This window comes from Podarcis pityusensis (assembly GCF_964106645.2).
Source record: "Podarcis pityusensis genome assembly, chromosome: 3".
Lineage (NCBI taxonomy): Eukaryota > Metazoa > Chordata > Lepidosauria > Squamata > Lacertidae > Podarcis > Podarcis pityusensis.
In genome coordinates this window covers 100315904-100341977 of record NC_138026.1, presented here as the reverse complement: position 1 = coordinate 100341977, position 26074 = coordinate 100315904, and the positions used below count along the sequence as shown (strand labels likewise).

The 26074-nt window shown below is 44.0% G+C and overlaps 1 protein-coding gene across 2 annotated transcripts; it reads left to right on the top strand.

Annotated features, from left to right (window-relative positions):
• Positions 1-65: 65 nt before the first annotated feature.
• KCNG3 (potassium voltage-gated channel modifier subfamily G member 3) lies at positions 66-25593 on the top strand. Of its 2 annotated transcripts, none has more exons than XM_080998712.1 (2): positions 66-1092; positions 18681-25593. In XM_080998712.1, exons 1-2 carry the CDS (start codon positions 362-364, stop codon positions 19324-19326), a joined length of 1377 nt encoding a protein of 458 aa, XP_080854838.1. In that variant the 5' UTR covers positions 66-361; the 3' UTR covers positions 19327-25593. The 2 variants fall into 2 exon arrangements, with proteins under 2 accessions (XP_080854838.1, XP_080854839.1); XM_080998713.1 differs by having other exon boundaries at positions 67-1059.
• Positions 25594-26074: the final 481 nt, after the last annotated feature.

Below are 26074 nucleotides of genomic sequence, written 5' to 3'. Positions count from 1 at the left end.
AGCCCCCCACCTCACTTGCCGCCGCCGCCGCGCTCTTCCTTCGGACGCCCCGCTCGCTTTCCCTTCCGAGGGACTCCGCGCGCTCGCTTTCCCCTTCGAGGGGGGCCGGGCGGCGCGCGCTCCGCTTGGGAACGGGACGCCGCCCCTGCGAAAGGACGACGCCTGGGCGCGAAAAGAAAGACCCGGAGGGCAGCAGGCATTGAAGCGCGCGCTCTAGACGGCACCGCTTCGAGGCTGAGCGAGGAGGAGGAGGACCCCGCCCTTCCCCGGCGCGCACCTCGGGGCTGCTGAGGTGCCGCGCGAGCCGCCCGTCCTCCCCCGCTCGCCGTCTCCGCCCTCCCCCGCGCCCGCCCCCCGAGCCATGAACTTTGGCCGGGGGGGCCCGTCGGTGGTGGTGTTGAACGTGGGGGGCACCCGCTACTCGTTCTCCCGGGAGGTGCTGAAGGACTTCCCCCTGCGCCGCCTGAGCCGCCTGCACGGCTGCCTGTCGGAGCAGGACGTGCTGGAGGTCTGCGACGACTACGACCGCGAGCGCAACGAGTACTTCTTCGACCGCCACTCGGAAGCCTTCGGCTTCATCATGCTCTACGTGCGCTACGGCCACCTGCGCTTCGTGCCCCACATGTGCGAGCTCTCCTTCTACAACGAGATGATCTACTGGGGCCTCGAGGCGTCGCACCTCGACTACTGCTGCCAGCGCCGCCTCGACGACCGCATGTCCGACACCTACACCTCCTACTCGGCCGACGACCTGCAGGCCGCCGAGCCCGCCGCCGGGGCGGCCTGGGGCAGCGGCAGCACCACCGCCAGCAGCAGCCGAGGCGGTGCCGGCGCCGAAGCCGGGGAGGGCGGCGGCCGCGCAGCGCCCCCGCCCGGCGCCGAGAAGAAGTGGCTGGAGAGGATGAGGAGGACTTTCGAGGAGCCCACCTCTTCCTTGGCCGCGCAGATCCTGGCCACCGTCTCCATCCTCTTCGTCATCGTCTCCATGGTGGTGCTCTGCGCCAGCACCATGCCCGAGTGGCGGGCGGCCGAGAACCGAAGCATGGAGGAGCAAAGCAGGTACACAGCAGACTCACTCAGGGAGCCTTCAGGGTAGGAGGAAATCTTATTCTTAACCCCCCCTTCTTCGACGGTGTCCCGTCCGAGTGTGTCCCGTCTCTGTCCTCCTCTCTGCAATGCTCCCTGTCTTCTTCCTCCTCGCTATCTTCATCACCGCGATGGTTGCCTTGCCACCAGTTTCTCCCAAGTGCTGGTGTCAGCTGGAAACAACCATCGGTCAAAGTCCACCTCACCTTCCCCCTTTGCAAAAAGAAAGCAAGAAAGAAAAAGGTGGGGATGGGGCAGGAAAAGGGGCGCACCTCCCTTAAACCAAGGGTAGCTATTTCTCAGTAACTCCTACAGAGCAGAAATGATTGCTCCGCTCAGTTACTTTCTTGCAATACTGTCTGCCAGGAAGTCCCAAGGCAAGGTGTGTGGGGTTCCCAAGGGACAGCAAAGATGCTTGTTGGGAGGATTACCCCATCCAAGCACTAATCAGACCCAAGGAGCAATCCCCTGCACGAGAAACTGGCATAATGCCAGCTGGTGCAAGTTCAGAGAATGTAAAGTTATGCCAGAACCAAACCCTGGTCAGCAGCAGGGCTGCTGCTCTGCCTAAGCCTGGCAGAGGGGAAACAAGTCTTTAAAATAGGTTTCCTGGTCATGTGACCGAACTGAACAGGCTTAGGATCCAGCCTAATTCCCCTCCATTCTGGTCCAGCCCTCACACACACTTTTTTTTGGGGGGGGGGGACTTACTGTGGATTCAGCTCAGCCAGCTGATCCAGGATGAGAACATTACACTCATATATTTTGGGCTGAGCCGTGGCAGATCTTGCCATAGGATTGCCCCCTCAGACCTGCTTAGCTTCAGCAAGAGGGTGCCCTCATGCGCCTTTAGATTTAGGACCTCACCGTAACATTTTGGATAAGGGGGAGTCAACATTCCAAGACTACAGCAGAAAACTTTCTGGGTGCCAATGAGTGATCTGGGATTTATATTTATTATTATTAATCATAACAACAACATTAAAATATTTATAAATTGCAGTTTCATAGGAAATATAGCAGGGCAGCATAGTTCCTACCCCAAAGCCTTCATTAAGAGTCTTGCACAGCCCTTCCTCGAGACATCGGGAAAATGGCATATCAGTAGTTTTGGAAAACTAAACTGGCTGGGTTTTATGGACCTGAGAGGCAGCTTCTGAAGTAAGAAGCAGCGCTTCATTGTCACAGAGGGAGAAATATGCTCTGTCTTTCCACGGAAGGTGTTTTTCCTCCTCCCCATAAAATGGCCAGATAAGCATCTCTTGCAGGATGTTTCAGTTCACTTGCTTTCAAACTGTGTCTGAAGGAACCTGTGATTCCTTCAAAGCTTATCAGGGATTATTCAGGGTGAAAATCAGGAATGGCAGGCAAGGTTTCCTGAAAGATAAACTTGCCCATCACTGCTAATATTTCTCTGCCATGTGCAGCTATAGGGGTGTGTTCCTGGTTCAGTTTATATGAGGCGATTTCGAGACCCAATGCCTGGCCATTGCAATGGATGAACTGTGTGTGTGCTCTAGCCCAGAACATACTCTGTAATCCTCTGTAGATGCAGCTGAGGTTCCATGGCAGAGGAAGTGCAAGGGTCCTTAGCAGCAAATAAATAGCTTTTTTTTGGGTGGGGGACTTTCACTGAGGGGGAAAGTTTGAAAAACGGTGCTTGAGGTGTATAAGGAACTCTCCCTCCAGGCACTTGGTGTCTTAAGACAGGCAGCTGAAAAGGGGGTTAAGGTAAAACATGCAACAGAAATTTATTGCAAATAAGTAAATGAATCAGAAAAGTTTAAACATAGACACACTACAAAAAGGTCAGACCTGTCTTTCAGACTCATCTTCCTCAGTGGACCTGAAAGCTTATTGCAAATAATAAAGGCAAACAATTAAATATTGGCACTAATGAAGGAAACAGAAACAAATAGGGCGGGGAAGCATAAAATTCCAGCTCATCCACAGGCTTTGACTTTTAATTTACCACTGCCCACATGAGGATAAACCTCTTCATTGAAATATATGCACTGAGCAAATTAAAAAACTAACGCATACACACACAAATGCTTGAATTCTGTTAAGGGTTATTTTAACCTTGGTTGTTTGCACATTCTGCCCCTGTCCCCTTGCAAAGCCCACCGGCACTGACTCCCATCTTGCCTCCACACCTCCCGCTAGCTAACCGAACCTGTGAGCTACCATCTTAATTTCCTGCGATGCCCTGGAGTGACAGCTTGTGGGAAATTAAAATGGCAGCTCCACCCACCAGAGGGCACTTTGGCTAGTGTCTCCTCAAGCCTAGAGCCGAACCCTTTCTCCCTCACAGTGGGGGTCTTGATTTGGAATATATGTAGGAAACTGCTTTGCCCTGAGTCAGACCATTGGTCAATCAAGGTCAGTATTCTCTACACTGGTTGGCAGCAGCTCTCCAGGGTTTAGAATGAGTTCATCAACTCTTACAAGCTTTCCCTGGTGGCGACCCCGAGATCTGTATGGTACTTTCCTGGTGCCTCACGTAGCCACAGCTTTTCTAGCCCATTCTTCCACCTGTCTTTTCATCCATCCTGTCTACCTGGAGTCCTGCTTGTGGCAGCTATCAGAAAAAGAGCAGGGAAGGAATGGGCAGGAAATGCCATGGATACCTGATTTCTCATTGCACCATGGGAATTTAAAGTTGCAGCCTGAAAACCATACTTCAAAGGTTAAACTATGTGATTCTGATGTAGCTAGAAGATGTCTCCCTCCTTAATCCATGCCCCTGGGCAAATGCTTTGGACATGAAACAGGATGACCTATATGTAAAGGTTCTCCAAGAATGACAAAAAATAAATAATTCTGCAGGAATGGGGAATGATTCTCCCAACGCCTCTGACCCACATAATGCATTATATTCCTTTCATTTATTTATTTCGTAAAATTTATATACTACTTGAGTGTAAGAAAAAAAACCCTCAAAGCAGTTTTCAACGAGGAGAAAACCCAGTAAAATTATCAACAAAAGTAGTTAAAAACAGCTATTAAAACATTGAAAGAATAATTAAAATCAAAGATAAACTAAAGAACCAGATCAAAATACATGCCAACATTCTACGTATCTGAGTAGGTTTGCCTAAACAAAGGACGTTTTTAGCAAGCACTGAAAAGAGTACAGGGAAGGCACCTGTTTGACATCAATACATAGAGGGTTCCAAAGTAGGGGTGCTGCCAAACTAAAATACAAATTCCTTACAAATGCAGAACAAGTATATGTGGCACCTGTAACAGTGCCAGCTCTTATTAGACAACAACCTCTTCCTCTCATTGAGCATACAGAAACTTTTTTTCTGGGCTTGTACCAAGTAATGTTACACCAAGCAAGTAAAGTAGTAACTTTATTAGACCAGTTACAGATAGGTAGCCGTGTTGGTCTGCCATAGTCAAAATAAAAAAATCCTTCCAGTAGCACCTTTAAGACCAACTAAGTTAGTTCTTGGTATGAGCTTTCGTGTGCAAGCAAGGGTATCTGAAGAAGTGTGCTTGCACACGAAAGCTCATACCAAGAACTAACTTAGTTGGTCTTAAAGGTGCTACTGGAAGGATTTTTTTATTTTTATTAGACCAGTTTCTGTAAGTAGAAGAATATGCATTCTTTAGAGTGTTGCAGAATTCTTCGTATGGCTGATAAAATGGAGAATTCTGTGAAATTTCATTCCTCCTACATTAATCCAATAACAGTCTTATTGAAATTATTATTAGTTTTGGTTCCAGATAAGAGAGGAAAGCGTGTGAGGTTTGCTTGTTTCAAATTAACATCTACTGCTGCAGGAAGTTGCTGTTGTATAGAAAATAATGACCTAGCCCTGAAGCATCTCTTAACTTTTGAGCTTTTGATCTCGCAGCGCTCCAACCATGGCTGCACTCATCATTGAGGTCCTGTTTTAAAAGCTGGGCGCTAGCAAGACTGAATAGGGATTGTGGCACGTTTGGTCTCATTGCCATATGGATGATATCTGCTCCCTTTGAAGTTTATGGGGACTTTATTGCTAATTTAACTTGTCTCCTGCTGCTTCCCTCCTTCACAGTCGGGGAGCCATCGAAGCACCTTTATAAAAGAACTGTCTTTCATTTTAAATAATCCTCCCACATCTAAAGATACACTCTAATTAGTAAGCTGGGAAGTTAGGCATTTTAGATAAAACTTCACAGAGGCATGACTTTCTCACAACAAAACTTTGGCAATCCAGTTTGGGTGGGTGGGGAGAACATTTGTTTTCGATGTGGGTTTGGAAGAAAACTGTCCATGATGTCATATTTCTGAGAAAACTGCCACTATCTGACTTTGTTCCAGTGCTTTATGTACACGTTACTCTTTCTTTAGAACTTGTTGCTTCCCCTCCTAGAAATAGTCCTGGTTTGATAAGTAGTCATTTTTAAAGGCGTAATGAATTACTGGAATGAATCTAAAGTCAAATGAAACTGCTGCAAAAAAACCCCAAGTACAGTACTTCAAATTGAGCACAACTTCATATCCTTAGACCTGGGCAGCCTCTTTAGTATTTAATATCAATCAGATCCTAGGGGATTTTGGGTTTTTTTTAATATAAAAAAAAGAGCTTCTGGTGGTACTCATATATTGATAAAAGTGCCGTGGGTGCCAGCACAAAATGGCTGCTGACAGCAGCAAAATGAGAAGTGCCGGTACTCTGTGCTAGTGAGTACTGTCACAAAAAGTCCTGGTTACTACACATTTTTAGTTTATTTCTAGATTTGAACCAGATATTTTGTAGGAGGAAAAATAATACGGCCTGGGGTGGGGACAGGAAGAATCTTAGTAGAAATTGAAATAGATATATAAACCAGTGCTATTGACAGATTTAGGGGAGAATGATTTTCAGGTGTCTTTTATAACAAAGGTGCAACTAACAACGTATCAGAATGAATTATGATTATAATATGCAGTAGTAAGATAAACTAGGGGTGAAATAATTGGGCTGAGAGAGATCAAATGATCTCCTTTACCCTTGGCCTTTATTCAAAGGCAGGATTTTCCACTTCAGATCCTGAGCTGGCATCTTCTTAATATCAGTTTTCATTATCAGACTCTGTGTCCTCAGCTATATCTCTTAATTTCGGCTGAACTTGTGAAGCAGCCCATTTTTGCTGTACCTTCAAAAATCCCATGGGTTTACTCTGGCCATGAATTAATGAAAGCAGCTTTAAAACCGAACACTGGGAACTTTTGACTTCAGCTGAAAATTATTAACTAGGGCCAAGTCCCATAGGAGTGGGGTACACATTAAATTGTCGATAGCTTCTTCTACGAGCATGAAATATGGGGCAACTAACTGTCTCTTTATTAATGAAGTATGCGCACCACAGAAACATTCTGTAGAGAGGCACATATGGTACATGTCCACTATATTCATGCAATTGAAAACAACCCACATGGTGGGTGCCACAGAGATGGCAGGGTAGAAATAGATGGCGACACAACCGATTTTGGACATATACCTGGTGTGAAGTGACTTTTAGCTGAGTGAGACTACAGGTGTATGGTATCTTTAAGAGTGAGCTTCAAAACAAAAGGTAGCATTCAACTAAATTTTACTCAGAGTAGACCCATTGAAATTAATGTGCACAGAACTGTGGAATTGAATGGGACCCCCAGAGTCCTCTAGTTTAACCTCCTGCAATACAGGAGACTAAGGTGCATTAATTTCAGTGGGTCTATTCTGGGTAACACCTACGTGACTACCATCCAGAAAGAAAATGGTTTTTAAAAACAACAACAACAAACACTAATATTCTTCTGTCCTTTGCCTTCACCTTGAGCAAATCTTTGCTGATTGAAGGTTGTCATGCTTAAAAGGAACTGGGGGGGGGGGGGACTTGGCCACCTTTTAATTACCTTTTTTTCCTGTTCAGACCTAATTTTCTCTCACTAATAATTTGTTTTTAATTTGCTTAGTGCCAAGGTCAGTTTTTCAAAATCACACATATCTCTGCTCATCTGTTCATACAGTTCTGCAAATTTCATTTATAAGGTGTTAACAGCCTTTCCACAAGTCAGTTAACAATGATTACTAATGTGACTCGATTCTAACACAGGGCATTTCTGAATTATCAGTTTATTTCAACCAATTCCTAGGAGTCAAATGAATGCAGAAAGATAATTAACAAGAGGCCATTTCTGCACAGTCATCCCTGCCCCCCATAAAACATGGTGCTGATTCAACTTCAGCCATGCTGGATTTGTGGGTGACTAGTGGCCCCAGGTGAGGACTTGCATCCCCATTGGGGTCAGACATTTGCACCAAGCTCAGAGGACACAGGGTGGGCATCTTGGGGCACCTCTCCAACAGCTGCTTATCCAGTTACTTACAGGCCCTTATTGGCTAGTCTCCATGACATCACTACTGATTTTGACCTCTGCACCATTTTCTGGCCTTTAAAGAGTCAATGTCAGAGTAATTAAATCAGTGTTTTACTCCATCAGAGGCCAGGTGACACCCTCCCCAAGTACTACTTATTCAGTCTTTTTTTAAAAAAAAATGAACCAGCAAGCATTGGTCTTCCTTTTTTGTTGCTTAAGGTTTAGTTTTATCAAGTTCTTTGCACAACCCCATCCTCATACCCCCTAGCACTGGAGTACAAATATCCACCCTGAGTTTTTTTGTTCAATTCCCGGCATCTCCATGTGCGGCTAGGGGACAACCTTTTCTGAAATTCTGGAGACACTGCTTGTGAGTGTAGATAATATTGAACTTCATGGACCAGTGGGGTCTGACTCTGTATGTGGCAGGTTCCCATGCTCATAGCTTCTCTGTCCGTGATGCATACAAATATGTTTTTGATGCATACAAATAAATCTTCCAGGCAGGATTTGGGAGATTTTGAAACGTTTCCATTTGCAGGGTGAAGATAGAAAACTTTGGGAGTGGGAGAGTTTGTTTTGTTTTTTAAGCAGAGATTCTGAATGAAATTATTACCAAATTTCACTTATTACTCTTGGTACTGGAAGGTTAACAGAATGGTTAAGCCATATATTTGGCAAGAAATGGAGTGGAACACAAAACCGCATAGTACCAAATACAAGAGTAGATAACTTTACAAACTAAATAAATTATTGAGTTTCAGAACAAACACAAAAAAGATACAGTATAAAACTATACTGTATGTATTCAGAACTCAAAAGACACCAGCCCCTTTCCTACTCCTTCTCCAGAGAGCTCAATGTCATCAGCACAGCCAAAGCATATCCATAAGTACTTGGTTACAGCAGGAACAGATAAGAATAGCCGATCATTTCACACTTTTAAGAGGTCGCTGGTAAAGCAGACCTGGCAGTATCCAGTCCAAAGCCACCTGATGTTCTTTCCAGCTGGAAAGCTGACAGGCTTCTCAAAAGAAGTAGCTGCAGTTTCTCTCTCCCTGTAAGAGAGAGAGAGAGAGAGAGAGAGAGAGAGAGAGCATGGAAACAGCTATAATGGGTGACCATCTTGAGCTCATTGCTAGAAGTAGTACAACCCCCACCCCCCAAGGCAGTCATCATACTCTGCTCTCTTGTATGCCTGTGTAAGAGAATGGAAGGGTTAAGTGGAGAGTTCAAGGTGCCCAGAGAATTTAAAGTGGAGAAGGTATGGTGCCAGGTTAGGAGGGAAGCACAGCGTAGGATAAATGGGCAGGGAGTGGGGGACGGTGGACAATTGACAATAATAGTCCTACTCAGAGAAGACTCAATGAAATGAATGGACATAACTAACAAGTCCATTAAATTCAGTGGGTTTGCTCTGATACATTACCTGAGTGTGAAATGATCTATCATCTATCTATCTATCTATCTATCTATCTATCTATCATCTTTACTGCTCCATAATCCCTGTGTGATTTCCTGGAGCCTCTGCTGTAAAATAATTTAATAGGGCAAACTGCCCTCTACAACAAGCAGATGAACACCAAACATTTGCCAAACCTTGCAATAAAAGAGATTGCAACCAAACACATGGAAGAACTTTACTGAAGAGTAGTACTCCACTAGTTTCGCTTGAGACTTCTCCCTTCTTTTAGCTTTTGCAAATTTAATATTCACTGTTCATATTCCTCTTGCTCCCACATAGCAGATGGCTGACGAGGGTGCCTTAGCCTTTCTGATCTATGCTCTCTCCCATAAATTAACCCAGGGCATGACTTACTGAAATGCATGTTGTGGAAAATCTATCTTAGGGTAGCTTTTTTCAGCGCTTTTCCATAACAGGTCATTTGGAGCAATTCGACACGATGAAGCCATCCTTAAACACACACACCGGTCCTGTGATGCCAATAAAACTGTCTTGTACGTGGTTTTTTTTGGAAACTTTCCCCAAGGACGTGCATGCGCAGCAAGAACAGACTGTCTCACCCAACACCTCACTCTGTATGCTGGGATTGTGATTTTTTAAGGGTGTGTGTTTTACCGAAGGCACAGTTTACTAACCATAAAACCCCTGGGTTCTTAATCTCAACTAAAGCCCAAAGAGCTGCTTCTGGAAACACAACACATTATCATTTGTGGACAATATTTATCCCCCATTATAAAATTGATCTCCGTAAAGGTATTGAATTCCTTTGAGCTCCAGTAAAATAGGTCAGAAGGCGGTAGGACTGCAGAACATTTAAATGTGAATTTAAAAAGAGATAAAACTGTTCTAGGCGTATATCCAGTTTGGCAAGTCCTATTCTATAGCTCCCTTTTATTTTTGGCTTCCATTCTAAACTTCTTTAAATAGAGGATTGTGGGTGGCTAATGAAAACTATAGGCATAACTTAAAACATATGGCTATACTGTAGCTTATCTTCTGCAACACTATGTGTATTTCAGGAGATGCTCCTCAAAGTAATTCACCCCTTTATTTACACTGCATACTGGCCAGGAAAAGGTACACTCGGCTTGCACCACATTCAAATTGGTGTGTTTTAAGTGGTAAGTTATGTGATTAAGTCCCAGACAATCCGGCAAAAGTGAAGAACTATCAAGGCCTCTTCGAACGAGAGAGCTAACCAGATTGGGGCTTCAGTTTTGGTCAAATTGTGTCCATAATTTAATCCATATTGCTCATTGTTTTATCTGACTCCAATAGAACATCCTTGCACTTATATTAGAGATAAGCAGCTAGGGAGTCATGGTCTTCTGTCCCTCAAACGCAGCCTTGGCCAACATAGTGCCTTCTAGATGTTTTGGACTGTAAGTCCAATCACAGTATTGTGCTGGGAAGAGAGGAACCTCTCCTCCCAGCCCAGTGTGATCACTTTTCATTTACTTTTAAAAAATAATATTTATCTGTTTCCTATTTAAGACACCTTTGGGTGTAAGATGACACACAAAGAAAGCTAGAATAATAAAAATAAAGTTTTCTGAAGAGCCAAGACAGAGATTTTTGCGGTGTTTGCTGTGTTTGTCTGCATGAGTGCTGTGTATGTGGCAAGTATGGGTGTGCTGTGTGTGAGAGTAAATATGGGGTGCCATTGCTCCCATTGGCAACACCCTCTTTCACTTTGGTCATGCGCACTGCTGGCAAGGGCCCTCAGAGGCTTGGCCAATAGCAAGTGCAGCCCTCAGGTCAAAAAAGATTAGCCACCCCAGTACAGACTTGTCAGCTTTGGAGATAGACCTAGTGAATGAGCAATGTAGCATTGTGAGTACCATTTGGTTGATTCCAGTTTTGATTCTACAGCTGGATTCAGGCACAGTGCAAAACCATGGTTTGTGCCAATCATAGTTAGGAACCCATTCAATGGTTTGAGCCTTGGGAACTTCTTTTTGTATGCTTTTGTTTCCCATCTGCTTAATTTGTAAGATTGCTCCCATTTCCACTTGTGGTTTGTTAACGGTCTGTGAATTCAGCCATAACTGCAAACCACAGTTAGCACAAACTGCTGTTTGTAAACTAGCTTCAAGCTGTGGCTTTATATTCTGGCTTGTGAGCCCCAAACAATCCACTGCTTGTGGGTAGGATGGGAGTCAGATATTAAAGCAATTCATGGATTTGCAGTTAGCCACTCGCCTGGTTAACTGTGATCAGAGTCCAGATGGCCTTCAGGCTAGTGTCCCATGCAGGAGAGGGGAATAGCCATGTGGTTCTGTTATTCTCCCTCCTCTCTGTAGTGTTACCATGCAACCTAAATACTATGTTTTTGTAGGGTTGAGGGGCCATAGCTCAGCACGAAAGCACATGCAGAAGGTTCCAGGTTGCGTCTCCAGCTAAACAATTTGAGATAGTAGGGGTATGGAAAAAATAAACATCTCCTGATGATTCCTTGGGAGGCAGAGAGGATAATGCTAAGCCAAATAAACCAGTGGCCTAATATTGCATAAGAATCCTTATCCAAGCTTCATTGCAGGAGTAACAGTCATGGATTGTGGGAGATAGTGACCCCTCTTTACAAAATGGATGCATCGCTGTGCAAGATAGTATGAGCATCTTAGGCATACATCTTTGGAAGTTAAGTGCGAATTGGATCTTCCTTCCAAACAAATGGACTGAAGCTCAAATTCACATTAACTTGTAAGCAGCTGGAAAAATGCCATTTACTAACTTCTATGAGATTTTGCCTAGGTAACAACTGGAGGCTGGAGGGGAATTTACTAGTGTTTTCTAGGGTTTCCTTGATTCTGGAATACAAGCATATTCTTGCAAAAAAATTATAATGATGTAGACTAGTTCAATCATGTGCTGTCTTGTCTTCTGTTTTCCCCCCTTCGTGTTTCTTGTCCTGCATATACTGTGTTTTATTCAGACATTTAGTGGACGATGAGGCCAAACCTCTGTTTTCCCCCGTTTTAATGCTCAACAAATTTACTGGAGAATTTTAGACAACCTCCAAAAGGAAAAATGTGCAATTTGCAACTGAAAGATGCTTTGACAGCTCGGAATGTAATTACTTTTGAGTACAACAAACTAGCCTTATTAGTGATTTTTAAAAGAATTCTCAGGCTGTCTGAACCAGTCTATATGTAAAATAGGCTATTCTGTTTGGGTCTTATCAGTCAGAGCAGAAAATTAAACAAAATGATTGGTTTATAGTAAAGAAGAAGAAGAAAGCTGCAAGAACCCTAGATTTCGAATCAACAGACAAAGAATTGCATTAAAATAACTTTCATTAAAAGGCTGATAAATACTCCAAATTAGAGAGTTTTAGACAAGGACTAAATTAACATTTAACTCAAGTGCAATCAGTACAAAAGAAAATTGAATGGCCATATGCGTTGGAATATGTAGATGTTGGGAATATGTAGTTTCTCAGGTTTTCTTAATTTAACTATGACAGCATTCACAAATGCTGAATTACAGTTTTTTGTTTAAAGACAGCCTCACTGGAATTAAGGATACTAACAGTACGATCTTACACACATCTACTCAGAAATAAGTACCGTAGCATCCAATGGAGCATAGTTCTAGGTAAGTGTGCAGGATTGTAGCCTTATAGCACAATCATGTCTATTCAGAAGGAATCCTCACCGGACTCAGTGGGGTTTACTCCCAGGTAATTGGGTATGGGATTTACAGAATTCAGTGTGGCCTTGCTCCTGTACCCACCTATCTGGGAGTAAGCCCTACTGAACTCAGTAGTTTTGTTTCTGACTATAGGGAGCACCACACAATACAGTGGTACCTCGGGTTACATATGCTTCAGGTTACATACGCTTCAGGTTACAGACTCTGCTAACCCAGAAATAGTACCTCGGGTTAAGAACTTTGCTTCAGGATGAGAACAGAAATCGTGCAGCGGCGGCGCAGCAGCGGGAGTCCCCATTAGCTAAAATGGTGCTTCAGGTTAAGGACAGTTTCAGGTTAAGAATGGACCTCCAGAACGAATTAAGTACTTAACCCGAGGTACCACTGTACCGATGTTTCCAATATCAGAACAAAATCACACACACACAATTTTCATCATTACACATAGCAGAGCCTGTATCAAAACAACAGGGATGCCTTTTTTAAAAATGCATTTTTCTCTGGCACCATTCATCTATTTCAGGAGTTCCCAGAACTGAGGTCCATTAGCTTCACCTAGGATGTTCCGCAGCACGTCCGTAAAAACACAATTGAAAATCACACAGCATCTAGCGCTGTTACAACAACAGGCACAAAAAACATTAAGTGATCTGCTGAGGCCCTCTGCAATTTGCGAGTGGTCCACAAGGAAGAAAGTTTAGGAACTACTGATTAATTTTATGATGTAGCTGCATTTTGAAACTGCCATCTTGCCACTTGCTTAGGAGAATTCAGCATTTTTTAATTTTTTTTAAGGAGCGTATATTTGGGCAGGGCAAGCTGTCATAAAAAATGGATGATATTCAGTTTAAATTAGGTGCCGTTAATGCCAGTTGTCACAGTGGTGCACTGAGAACAGGGTGAGGCTTGCTTCTCCTATTGCCCTGCTTCATTAGCCAGGCAACATAGTGCATCGACTGATGGTTTTGGACCAGAACCTGGACGATGCTTGACCATAGCAGCTTATTTATTTATTTATTATCCATTAATTGTTCTCATGCCCTGCCCTTCTTCCTAATCAGAGCCCGGGGCAGCTGAAAGCAAAACCACACCAATATACAGAAGCACAAAACAGCAATTAAGGCTACAGCAAATTCGCAACAACTTTTAAAGCAGGAGCAGCAAACGGTACATTCTCTCGCCAGCAGTATGCAATTAACCACCGAATGCCTGGGGAAATAAAAAATGCTTTAAGTGCAGCGGAATTGTGTGCGGCAGAGAAAGGTAGAACTGGTGAAAGCTCCTTTTCACATGGCTTCCTTCTGATTTTTTTGCAAGCCGCTTGCAGATTAGCATAATCCTACATTGGCCTTGGGGAAGCTGCAGAGTTTCTTGAGGGGGCGGGGGATGGATAATGTGCATGTAGTGCTTGCGGCACTGTAAAATGTTCTTGCTGCCATCTTCAACCAACTTGGACCTTCCTGAAGTTTTGGACTGCACTTCCCATCACCTTTGACCTTTGGTCGTGCTAACTTGGCCTGACGGATTTGTAGCCTAAAACAGGTGGAGGGCACCAGGTTCACAAAGTCCGGGTTACACTGATGCACCAGCCATGGATGAGTAGGAATCAGCTGCCATCTGAAGGCATTTATCACCATAGCAGTATCAATCACACTGTTTAGCACAGTTGCATCTCTGCCTCTGGATTCAGAGCTATGGATTCTCTTTGCAGTCCTGCAGAGAGGCCTGATGCAGCCACATTTGCCAATTGCCTCTCTTCCCCTCAACACCACCAGTTTGGTGCTCTCTGCTTCATATATTCATGAGCACTTGCTATATTCTCCCAGTGATTCATACAAGTCAACAATGGGAAACATGAGCTTTTGAAGAGCATTGGAATCCTTAAGGCAAAAGAGAAATGAGAGTGGGTGGAGTGAGGTTGCAAAATAGCACACAAGGCACTCTTAGAATCATAGAATCATAGAGTTGGAAGAGACCACAAGGGCCATCGAGTCCAACCCCCTGCCAAGCCTCCCTGTCTGTGGAGGCTACAAAGCCAACATATTTTACTGAACCCAGAAAAAGTTGTTTAAAAAAATGTTTTTTTAAAAAAAAAATACAAAATATGTGGTTCCTTTTTGCAAGCATTCCAGTTGGGCAAAACACTTGGGAAATTCTTTACATGATATAAACATTTCCCTTTGAGTCCCCTGAGGTGAGAGTAGATGTCACATGGATGACAAAAAGTGAACAAGTGGCATTGGGAAGAGATTTGACCTCTCATCCCACTTGTGCTATGTCTCCAAATGGCTTGCAGGCCAGTCTGGTTGCTGAACACTGCTATGATCAAAGTGAAACTACGGCGCTACATTTGCCTCTAAATTGTGCGGAAATAGGAGCACGCTGTGTTTCCTAATGTTGCTTTTGCTAGCCTGGAACACGGCAGAAACAAAGGCTGCAGGCTTATCCCCAGGCAACTATATGTTATATCCATGATGGTGGAGTAACCACCTTAGCCACAGACCAGAGCTCCTCAGGATTTCAGCACACCCCACCCATGGTCCTCCTCTTCAGGAGCTGCTTCTTTCATTGCCCCACATCCACATCCTGCCTATGAACATTTTGCAAACTTGCAGTGGAGATCTCTCTTACCGTGCATCAGCACTTCCACTGGTGCAACCAAGCTGCTCTGTAGGCAGTGGGTTCTCCTTTTATTTCTGAATCTTGTTACCTGGTGAAAACAGGGCGATGATAGCCTAGTGGATGTGGTGGTGATGCAGAGGAGTTGCTGTTAAGGTAAGTGGTCATCCTTTGAACAAAGCCTGGTCACAGTTTATTTACTGAACAAGATTTAAATACCGCTTGATCATAATAAAATCTCTCTGCAAGGAATTTTATAGATATAGATATATAGCTATATCTTGATGCAAAAAGTTTTAAAAACCCAAGTAATTAAAAGCATTTCAAAGATAATTAAAAAGAACAGCAAAAGATTAAATCACATCAACATCTGTGTGTCTGGATAAGCTTGCCTGAACAGAAACATTTTACGGCGAAAAGAGTACAGTGAAAGTGCCCGCCTGATGTCAATAGTCAGAGCGCCGAAATGCAGGTGCTGCCACATTCATAGATTGATTTCTTAAAACTCTGGGACAGATATTATGCAGTATGTGCCCTTGCTGAACATCGAAGCACTTGATTGGGCACATAGGTTGAGTAAGGAGATATCTCACAGATAAACTGGTCTCAAGACGTTGAGGGCTCTAATAGCAACACCTTGAACTTAGTCCAGTAACAAATTGGCAACTGGTAAAGATCTCTCAGCAGAGGAGTTACATGCTGGCAGGGTCTCACTCCTGCCAGCAACTGTGCTGTAGCATTCTGCACTAACTGTAGTTTCTGGATCAAGTGCAAGGGAAGCCTCACACAGAGTGCATTGTAGTGATCCAGTCAGTCACCAGTGCCTGAATTCCTGTTGTCAAGCTCTCTAGTTCACGCTGTGTTCTGCCAGGCTGTGTAGCTGCTCCTTCAGGGGGAGTGCAACCCCATCCAGGACAGACAGTTGACTATTTTTTGGACCACTCACACACACTGCCTCTGTCTTGCCAGGATTCAAGCTCAGCTTATTGCCCTCCTGCATCCCACCACCATGTCCCGGTCCCAGTCCAATTCCCGCACAGCCATTCCCAATTCAAATGTTATGGAGAAACAGAGCTGAGTATCATCAGCATACTGATGACAACTTGCTCTCAAACTCCTAGCAGCTTCACATAGATAAAGTAGTGCCCTGGGGCACAGCACAATTGCCATGGGGGCAAAAATCACTCTTCCAGTGCTGCTCTCAGGACTTGGTCCTGTAGGTAGGATCAGATCCACTGTAGCAGAATGCACCAAATTTCCATTCCTTGAACCCTGTCCTGGAATGCCATGAGCAATGGTATTGAAACCCATAGAGAGATCAGGAAGAAGGAGCAAGGTTGCGACCCTCCTCACCCACTCTCTGAAAAGGTCATCCATCTGGGTAGCCAAGGACAGGCCTGAACCCAGATTAGAATGGATCTAAATAACCTTTGACATCCAAAAATGCTTGCAGATGCCCCAGCACAATGCTCTCTGCCACTGATTCCCCTAGCAATTATTTCAATCCAAGGAGTCTGGGGCTGGTTTCTTTAGGAGTGGTACTATTGTCTCTTTCAAGGCAGCAGGGACCGCATCCTCACACAGCAAAGTGTTGGACCCCAGCCAGGCGAACCCTCTCTGCTAGATTTCATAAGCTGAGAGGGAGTCAAGAGTGTGCATTGTCAGGAGCATAGCCACCAGCAACTTTGTCCACACCAGCTGACTGCAGAAGCCGAAATGTGTCCCGCAGCACATCAGCGACTATTGCATTGGGTACTTCTTCTGTAACTGCGGCAACTGCAGAGTCAAGGTCAGTCTGAAGTAGAGAGACTTTATCCTCAGAGTGGACAGCCAGTTGGTCACAACCGCTCCTTGGATGTTCCAGGGGCCCCTCCTCCAAAGTGGGAGTGAGCGATCTCTGGAACATCCACCGGTTCAGCTAACAGAGGTTGCAATGCAAGCTGCAGAATGAGCAACCTTCACAGCCTGCATTGCCACAAGTTAGGCAGGATGGTGTGCGCGAGCCAGTGTTCGGCAGGCTTTGAAGCTCTCGTGGCGTGATATGTTTATTTTGTAAGTTATCTGTTCTGTATTGCTTTTGTAATTTATATTACGAAAAGCAATATAAAGCACATGAAGCAAAACATTAAAATGATTTTCAGAAGCTACACAAAAAAACCCCCATGTCATTAGCAGCATCGTTAAAAACGACTTAAGCCATCAGCCCCCGAATTGGCTTTACTGCCTGTGCAGTGCTGACTGTGTACTATTAGAAAGTTTCCCCCGTGTTTGAACAGGGCATTCAGTTTGAATCAGAACAGTCAATGCTGTTTTAAAGGCCCCATTCCAGCTTTCCTGTCACCTGGTAATAACTGTATCTGGTGCTCTAATTTAAGGATGTTGGTAACACAGTGTTCAGTTCAGTTCAGTGACTTCAACCACCTTGGAGAAATGCTTAGGCTGTTTTACAGTTGACTGGTAATTATTCATCTGGGAAATCATTTTAAAAGGGCCTAGAATAGAGTCCTGGAGGGGAATAAAAGTGCTGACTAATTTGATCTAAATGCAGGAGTGCTGATCCCGTGCGCGCACATGCGCACATTTCGTCAGCTTTTTCTCCACTGCACCGTGGCACACTACTGATACCTAATAGTTTTTGGTAGTATTATTGGTTTGCCTTCCATCCTTCCCTTCCTTCCAAAGGAGCCCAGGCTCCTAAAAAGCTGCTAAATTATACAATTAGAAACAAAATGGAAAAAATGGATAACAAACATTAAGGGCATCTAAAATCATTTAGAAACAGCCACGTATCTAACAGCCCCATGGCTAATAATTTCAAGGTTGCTGAAAACTGTATCTTTCAGCTATCAAATGCCTATGTGAACAGGAATGTGTTCCAGTGCCTCCTGGATGTTAATGAATGAGAGAGGGAGACACACCTCACCAGAGAGGGCATTCCACAAATGGGGAGCCACCACCTCAAAGGCCCTGTGGTGGGTCAGTGCCAACCAGGCAGCACCACTCTTGTTGAAAGTAGGGCCTAAGTTTGCTGATACTGGAAGAGGTCTCCTTAAGGTACTTGGGTCCCAAGCTGTTTGCCAGTACAGTACTTGATCTAACGTTGTCAGTTCCTCAATTTCTTAGATATTAGAGGTACATTTTTGACATGTCTTATGATTTTAAATAAATGCATAGAATCAGAAAACATAAAATCAGGCATAGTGCATTTACTAAGAAAAATATGTTTCTATTATTCTCTCCCCAAAAAGCCATCAGTATGTAAAAAACCAGGCTTTAAGAGAAAAAGATCAAGTGAGAGGTGTTTCTGGCAGCCTCTAATCCATTAGTATCTTACTAATAGCTGCTGGAAACCTGTTATTTGTGAGCTGAATCAAAATCCAGTAAAAAACTTATTTGGCATGCTTGTCTGCTAAAAGTCTGAGTCCGTGTCAGTGTAATAGTGTCCAAGTTCAACTGACCGACCAACCAAAATTACTCACAGGAATTGAATTGTTTTGCTTGTGTTTCTTTCAACAGGATAATTGAAGCAATCTGCATAGGCTGGTTCACTGCAGAGTGCATTGTGAGGTTCATCGTCTCCAAAAACAAGTGTGAGTTTGTCAAGAGACCCCTGAACATCATCGACTTGCTGGCAATAACTCCCTACTACATCTCTGTGCTGATGACCGTTTTTACAGGGGAGAATTCTCAGCTCCAGAGGGCTGGAGTCACCTTGAGGGTCCTGAGAATGATGAGGATTTTTTGGGTGATTAAGCTCGCCCGCCACTTCATTGGCCTTCAGACACTTGGCCTGACCCTGAAGCGATGCTATAGGGAGATGGTGATGCTGCTCGTCTTCGTCTGCGTTGCTATGGCGATTTTCAGCGCGCTCGCCCAGCTCCTTGAACACGGGCTGAAATTAGGGAAGCCCAACGAAGGCTATGCCAGCATCCCGGCTGCTTGTTGGTGGGTGATCATCTCTATGACCACGGTTGGTTATGGCGACGTATGCCCTGTCACCGTACCTGGAAGGATTCTTGGAGGGATTTGTGTGGTCAGCGGGATTGTGTTGCTGGCCCTGCCTATCACTTTCATCTACCACAGCTTTGTGCAGTGTTACCATGAGCTCAAGTTCCGGTCTGCTAGGTACAGCAGGAGCCTCTCTGCCGAATTCCTAAATTAATGGATAGCACAACTGCATTTCGTAGCAGCACTTATTATGTTGAAGGAATCGACCGGACCCTCCTTGTTTCTTCTCTGTTCCTGGTGACTGACAGGAGGGGCAATGCCCTATGCCCTTAAAGGAATGCTTTCCCTCCCTCCACCTGCAGGGTGACCACTTTCTCAATGCAGGGATGAAAGCAAAGCACTCATTTCCTTAGTCTCATCGCACACGAGTGTCTCCAGCTTGTTGGACATTGCAGGCGGTATGCACTATTTAGAGTGAAGCACATGCATTTAAAATATGTCTTTGATTTTGATGTTCTCATTCATTTCAAGGTCTGTTTTCAGGAGCACACACAGTCCAGAGATTCAAGTGATCAAGCTCAGTGCACCCAGAGTGGGTGGGTGGTATTTCTTTATTTTTTTTAAAAAAAACAGCAGCCTTTTGCATCATATGGCTAGCCACTGTTGAACTTGGCTGTGGGTGCTGCAAAAGCCATTTGTGATTCGGTTTGGGGTGAGAAGGTTCTTCTACTTTGCAGGGGGAGAAGGTTAGCAGTCTTGTTTCTGCTGAACAACGCACTGGGCATCTCAGTGAAGCTTTCCATGTTGTGCTGTAAGTTGTGATGACTGGGATCCTGCCATCATCTCCCTTTATTGGGGGTTTTTCCAGCAGCCTCTTTGACCAGAGACAATAGTGGATAAAGAAATGGAGAATGTCAACCTGGTGCCTTCCAAATGCTGTCAGTCTCTTAATTCCCAGCAATTCTTGCTAGCTTGGGCAATAATCAAGGATGGTGGGAATTGTAATGCAACAACATCTGGAAGGCAATTGGTTGAGGAAGGCTGATATGATAAATTATTTCTTTGCCCTACTGCTTCCTGCTCTGGGAGCCAGTGTGGTGTAGTGGTTAAGAGCGATACTCTTGTAATCTGGTGGACTGGGTTCGTGTCTCCACTCCTCCACATGCAGGTGCTGGGTGGCCTTGGGCTAGTCACACTTCTCTGAAGTCTCTCAGCCCCACTCACCTCACAGAGTGTTTGTTGTGGGGGAAGAAGGGAAAGGAGAATGTTAGCCGCTTTGAGACTCCTTAGGGTAGTGATAAAGTGGGATATCAAATCCAAACTCTTATTCTCCCCTGGAAATGTGTTTGTTTTTACTTGGTTAACCAATTGTAAAACTTAAGTGATAATCTCCTCTTAACATTGGCTCTGCTTAGAACAGTGGTTGCCTGGCAGTGTTAAGAAGAACCTTTGGGTTCCCTTAAGAGATTATCAAGGGTTTCCCCAGTGATGAGCTCCATAATGGTAAGACAAGCCAGGACATTACTAATAGTCTCCCCCTGCAATGCATACAGATGTTATTTTGGTGCGTTTTGAGGTTTCAACTGAGTTGATGGCAAAGCTCAGCAGGCCTAGTCAGTCCCACATGTGAGAAAGCACCTTAGAAGGGTCAGTGAACACACGTTTGTCTCTCACACAGGGCTTCCTCTGCAGATGAGTCAACGTAGAAAGGGTTTGCATAATATGAAAAGTTTGGAAACCATTGTGTTCCAAATGCTTGAATCATCACCTAATTTAATCATCAATTTGCATGGTAAGAAAAGGGAATCCTATACAGAAAGATCGTTTATTTGGAGCCCTTTTATTCCTTGAACATTTAAGGTCTGTTGTCTGTTGTATACCACCTTCCTGCCTCACACGCACCCCATACAGTTGAGGAAATAATCCGATATCCACTAAAGCCAAGCAAATCTGTATTAGCAAAAGTGGAGTCGGCAAAATTACCAGATTCCAGATTTACAAACTGAGATGAGAATCTGGCCTTTTTTCTCCCTGTTGTGCCACATGTTTTCCAGTGAAGCAAGATTTTCTGGCATTCCAGTCCTAAATAACTCTGCTCAGAAACAAAGCACTTCATTGCAAGTCAGTGTCTTTAGGTTCAGCGACAAATGTGATTAACGGGAGAGTGCTGCTATTGGACTTTATAAAAATTCAGTTGCTGACAATGTGATAGATGTATTTAGAGGGGACTCGTGTGTGAGCTATTGCTGAGCCTGAGTTATGTTCCCAACTCTGTTCCATCAGTATGAAAGCATTTGTTTGAAAGCCTTCAATTTGTTGTTCTTCCCCTCCCTCCTCTTTTCATTAATAATTGCAGTACAATAGCCAGAGTGGTGGAGGAGATAAAGAGAGAGGGCAAAGTAGTAAAACTCCCTGCCTAGCCCTGAAAGCAAGTTGGTGGCTCTGGGCCTGTTTCTGTCTCTCAGCCTAGACTTGCTTACAAGGTAAGTCATTCATAGGTTGATGGGAGAATAAAATAATGCCATATGTAGAGATAGGAAGGCCTGGAAAAATAGGGGGGCGGGACCAGGTTCCCCCCTGTTTTTCCCCAATGCCATTTTTTCCCCAGAAAAAATGAAAAAAAGTGTGTGGTATATCAAACTCTCTTTTTTCAATTTTCCGGGGGGGAAACGGCTTTTAAAAAACCTGGGGGGAAAACCTGGTTTCCCCCCAATTTTTCTGTTTTTTTCCTGGCCTTCTCTAGCCATTCATGAGTTCCTTGGAAGAAGTATAGAAAACAAATGTGGCAATAAAGTAAGACACACAGAAAAATAATTGGAAGTTTCATACCCGAGATAAGGACTAGTTCTCCACACTATAATGGCAAGGAAATAGGGCAAAGGGAAATCAGATATGCAACATACTGAGTTCTGGCCCAGGAACTTCTGACGTACGAGCTTCCAGATGTGGTTGGACTTCAGTTCCCAACATCCCCAACCATTGTCCATGCTGGCAGGGGCTGATGGGAGCTGGAGTCCAAGAACACCTGGGAGGCTTACAGGTTCCCCTTGCCTAGTCCATGGTCTAGTCCAGTCTCTGGAAAAACCCCTCAGACCACCCCCACCAGTTTTTAATCCTTTGTCCAAAACTGTCCATGCCTCCTTTGTTTTCTTTGCCAACCAAGGCTAATAAAACGATTTTCTTTTAAAGGAGAGATTCTTTGGATCATGTTGAACCATGGCATCAGCTGTGCCTCATTGGCAGATTTGCAGACTTCATTTATATATAAATATATTGCAATCAAATGGGGATTTGTTATCCCCGTCTTTGATAGCGATCCTTACAGAAGGAAGCCATTCAGCCCTGATATACTTCAATATGGTTTATTGATTGAAAGGTCAAAAATAAAATGCAGCTCCGCTGATACGGAAAAGAAGCTTTCGAGCTAAATATAAGTTGTGCTATGTAAAAAGCAGTATGTACTCTCTTGTAAATGTAGAACCAAAATAAAGGAATTCTTGTTCTTTTGTAGTGCTGCTTAATGGCGCTATTAATACGACTTAGGAAAGCTGCCATAATAGACCTACGCTGTTTGAACATTAAGTATAGGCACAGTCAAGTCAGGACTGTTTGCTGAGAAACGTCAACATGGAACTTCTTTGTTTCGTTCAGAGTCTCAGAATCTGTCTTTTATCTGAATTGGTGTGTTCACCTAAAAACAACGCCATTGTGAAATGCTCATTGTGAGTGTGTTTTTGGAACATCTCTTGCTGTTGCCATGTGTTCCCATTTAACAGCGTTAGGAATTTGACAGAAACCAGTTTCAAATTATTGTTTATTTTCGATCTTGAACCGGCTTCCCATCACTTCATGCACAGTTTTTATGTGGTCAGCCAATAGTGCCAGCCTCAGCATAGCAGCATACTCCATGCTACTAATTCCAGGAGAAGGTTGTGTGTGTGTGTGTGTGTGTGTGTGTGTGTGTGTGTAAGCAAGCTGGTAGCTGCTTTCCTCCCCATATAGAATCAAAGTGGCATGTGATCTGAGGTTCTGACCAGTCACAGAGAACCCAGGAAGGTTTTAAATGTATGCCAGGTACTGGTTGAGCCCAGAAAGGCAGATAAGATCATACTAATTTGTGAGTGTGAGCAGCTTGCAAGCACCAAAGAAACTGATCTAAGGGAAGGACCAAAACTCAGTGAGAGAGCATCGGTTTTGCATGCAGAAGGTACCAGGTTTGATTCACAGCATCTGCAGGTAGGGTGGAAAACCCTGGAGAGCCTTTGCCAGTCACTGTAGAGCAGAGTTTCCCAAACGTGGGTCTCCAGCTGTTTTTGGACTACAACTCCCATTATCCTAGTTGGCAGGACCAGTGGTCAGGGATGATGGGAGTTGTAGTCCAAAAACAGCTGGATACCCAAGTTTGGGAAACCTTGCTGTAGAGAATGCTGAGATGGATGGATGGATGAATGACTCAGTATAAAGCAGCTTCCTCTGTTCCTGTGATCTCAGGGCAGGGGTCCTCTTGCCTGCCTAGTGCCTAGTAGTCATGTGCTTGTATCCCCCTGCCAACAAATTCGTCTAAACTGCCGCCATTTTTAAAAAGGAAGAGCACATGCCAACTCATGACACTGACAGGAATATCTCCAGCCGTTCGGAAAGACAAGCTATCGTCACTATTTTGGGGCCCTATGAACCACAAGAGTCACAAGATCAGTGCCCAGTGGATGGAAAGAGTCCTAATGACCACAGATGGTGCTTTGCCTAGCAAGTCCAACCCAAAATTCTTGGTCACCTGATAATGAGAGCCTTCTTGACCTGACCTAGCCCCGTGGATGTAGGCACAATGGGACATTTATAATACAGAAACATGCCATGTTAATGGATAAATTGGCCAAAAATGTGACCAGTGGTTTGATTCTAACTACTGCCCTCCTGCACTATCTCACATTTTTTACACTACATACATGTTTGGAGTCTTAGTTCCATGTGAAGTTTAGGGAATATTGTGCCTTGGGTCTACTAATTCATGCCATGTGTTTATAATGCAAGTGGTATGCATAAAATAACAGAATAAAAAGTGCATTGTCAACCATTATAAATGCATACATAAAAATTGGACTGCATCTGATATAAGTTGTAATTGGAGCAGACCCACAAAAATTATTAGACATGGCTAACTTAAGGCCAGTAATTTCAGTGTATCTACTCCCACTTTTTTTAAAAATACAACTCATTCAGTATAGTATTGATTCTTGGCTTTTGGGAGGGGATATCTGATGATAATTGTAGCATTACTGATGTATTTCACATCTAGTGCATCAAAGGAAAAATTGGGTGTTGCCTGATACACAATATGGCCTATATGTACTGATTTGCACTGGGACATCATTTGATGAGGGAAACTCCATAATGAATGAGCTTGATGCTTCAAAAGATGGGTCCTAAATGTATCTTATGGAACACATTGCTCATAATCCACTGGAAATTTTTCTTGTATGAACCCCCCCCCCCAAGTAAATTGTGCAAGAACACACAACTGGCTGATCCAGTTCAGAAATAATAACGTAATTCTAACCATGCATGCTCGGAAGTAAGTCCTGGTAATAAATATTAATAATTATTTTATTATTTATACCCCGCCCACCTGGCTGGGTTTCCCCAGCCACTCTGGGCGGCTCCCAGCAGAATAGTAAAAACAGGATAAAACATCAAACATTCAGTGAATTCAGTGGGACCTACATCCAGGTAGCTGATGTTAGAATTCCAGCCTAGGTCAATCTGGGAACAATTCAGCATTTGACAATCATTCCGTCAGCTTGCCAGATGGAGCAATCCCTCTCTTCTCCACCCATGTCTTGTTCTGGGGGTTCTCCCGCCCTACGCCCCAGCCAATTTTGGGTGGTGAGGCAGGAGAAGGGGAAGCTGTATTGCACTAGCAGAAGTCCTTGTGCTGGCTTACAGATTGATCATGCAGAATCCTTCATTGCAAGGGAATGGACTGGATGACCAACTCTACAATTCTATGATTCTGTTATTCTGAAATAGGAATACTATACCTTAAGAGCAGGTTGACAAAATCTGGTAATAATAACATGATTTTCTTGTCCTCTGAAAAGGGTCGAAGGAGCAGATTTCCCTCCCCATCATTGCAAGGGGGCTTGAGCCAGAGAAAGCCTGTCTTTCTCCAGAAGGACACTTGAAACAGAGAACACAATGGAATCTCCACTGAGATTAATGGCATCCACACAAGAGTACCTTCGGCACAAGCCCCGCCATTTCTATTAGAGCAGCGCAGCAGTCATTACCCATCACCATTTCTACAAATCCAAAAGAGCATCGTTACCTATTTACTCAAGGGAATGTTTATGAAACACCGGTATATATTAAGTTACATTTAAAAAAAAATGTTTTACAGTTTTAGTTGCATTGCTGAATGTAAAATTGCTTATTTATGTATATTTCATTTTTGTATTACAATAAATTATTATTTTGAATAGGATACAGTGGATGCTTTTCAATGGCTATTCAGAGGTTTTCAGCCAAAGTATGTTCATCCACACACAAGCCAACTACAGATGCCAGTGTAACATGGTTATATCTCTGTATGGGAACCGCGGTTCTTTTACCTGGAAACAAAAACTAACTGAGCTGTATATTAGAGGTAGCACAATGCCTTATAACAGAGACCGGGAATCTAACCATGCAGATGACATGACCCCAGTTATTACCCATGTGGGTGAGGCTGATGGGAGTTGGGAGACTATATGAATTCGCTCCCACTGAAGACAGTGATGGCCACCAACTTTGATGGCTTTTGAAGAGGATTAGACAAATTCAAGGAGGACAATAATGACAATAACCATGCTATACTCTTAGCCACAGTATGTCTCTGAATACCGGTTACTCGAAATCAGGTGGGCAGAGTGCTGTTGCACTCATGTCCAGCTTTCAGGTTTTCACAGGCATCTGGTTGGCCAGAG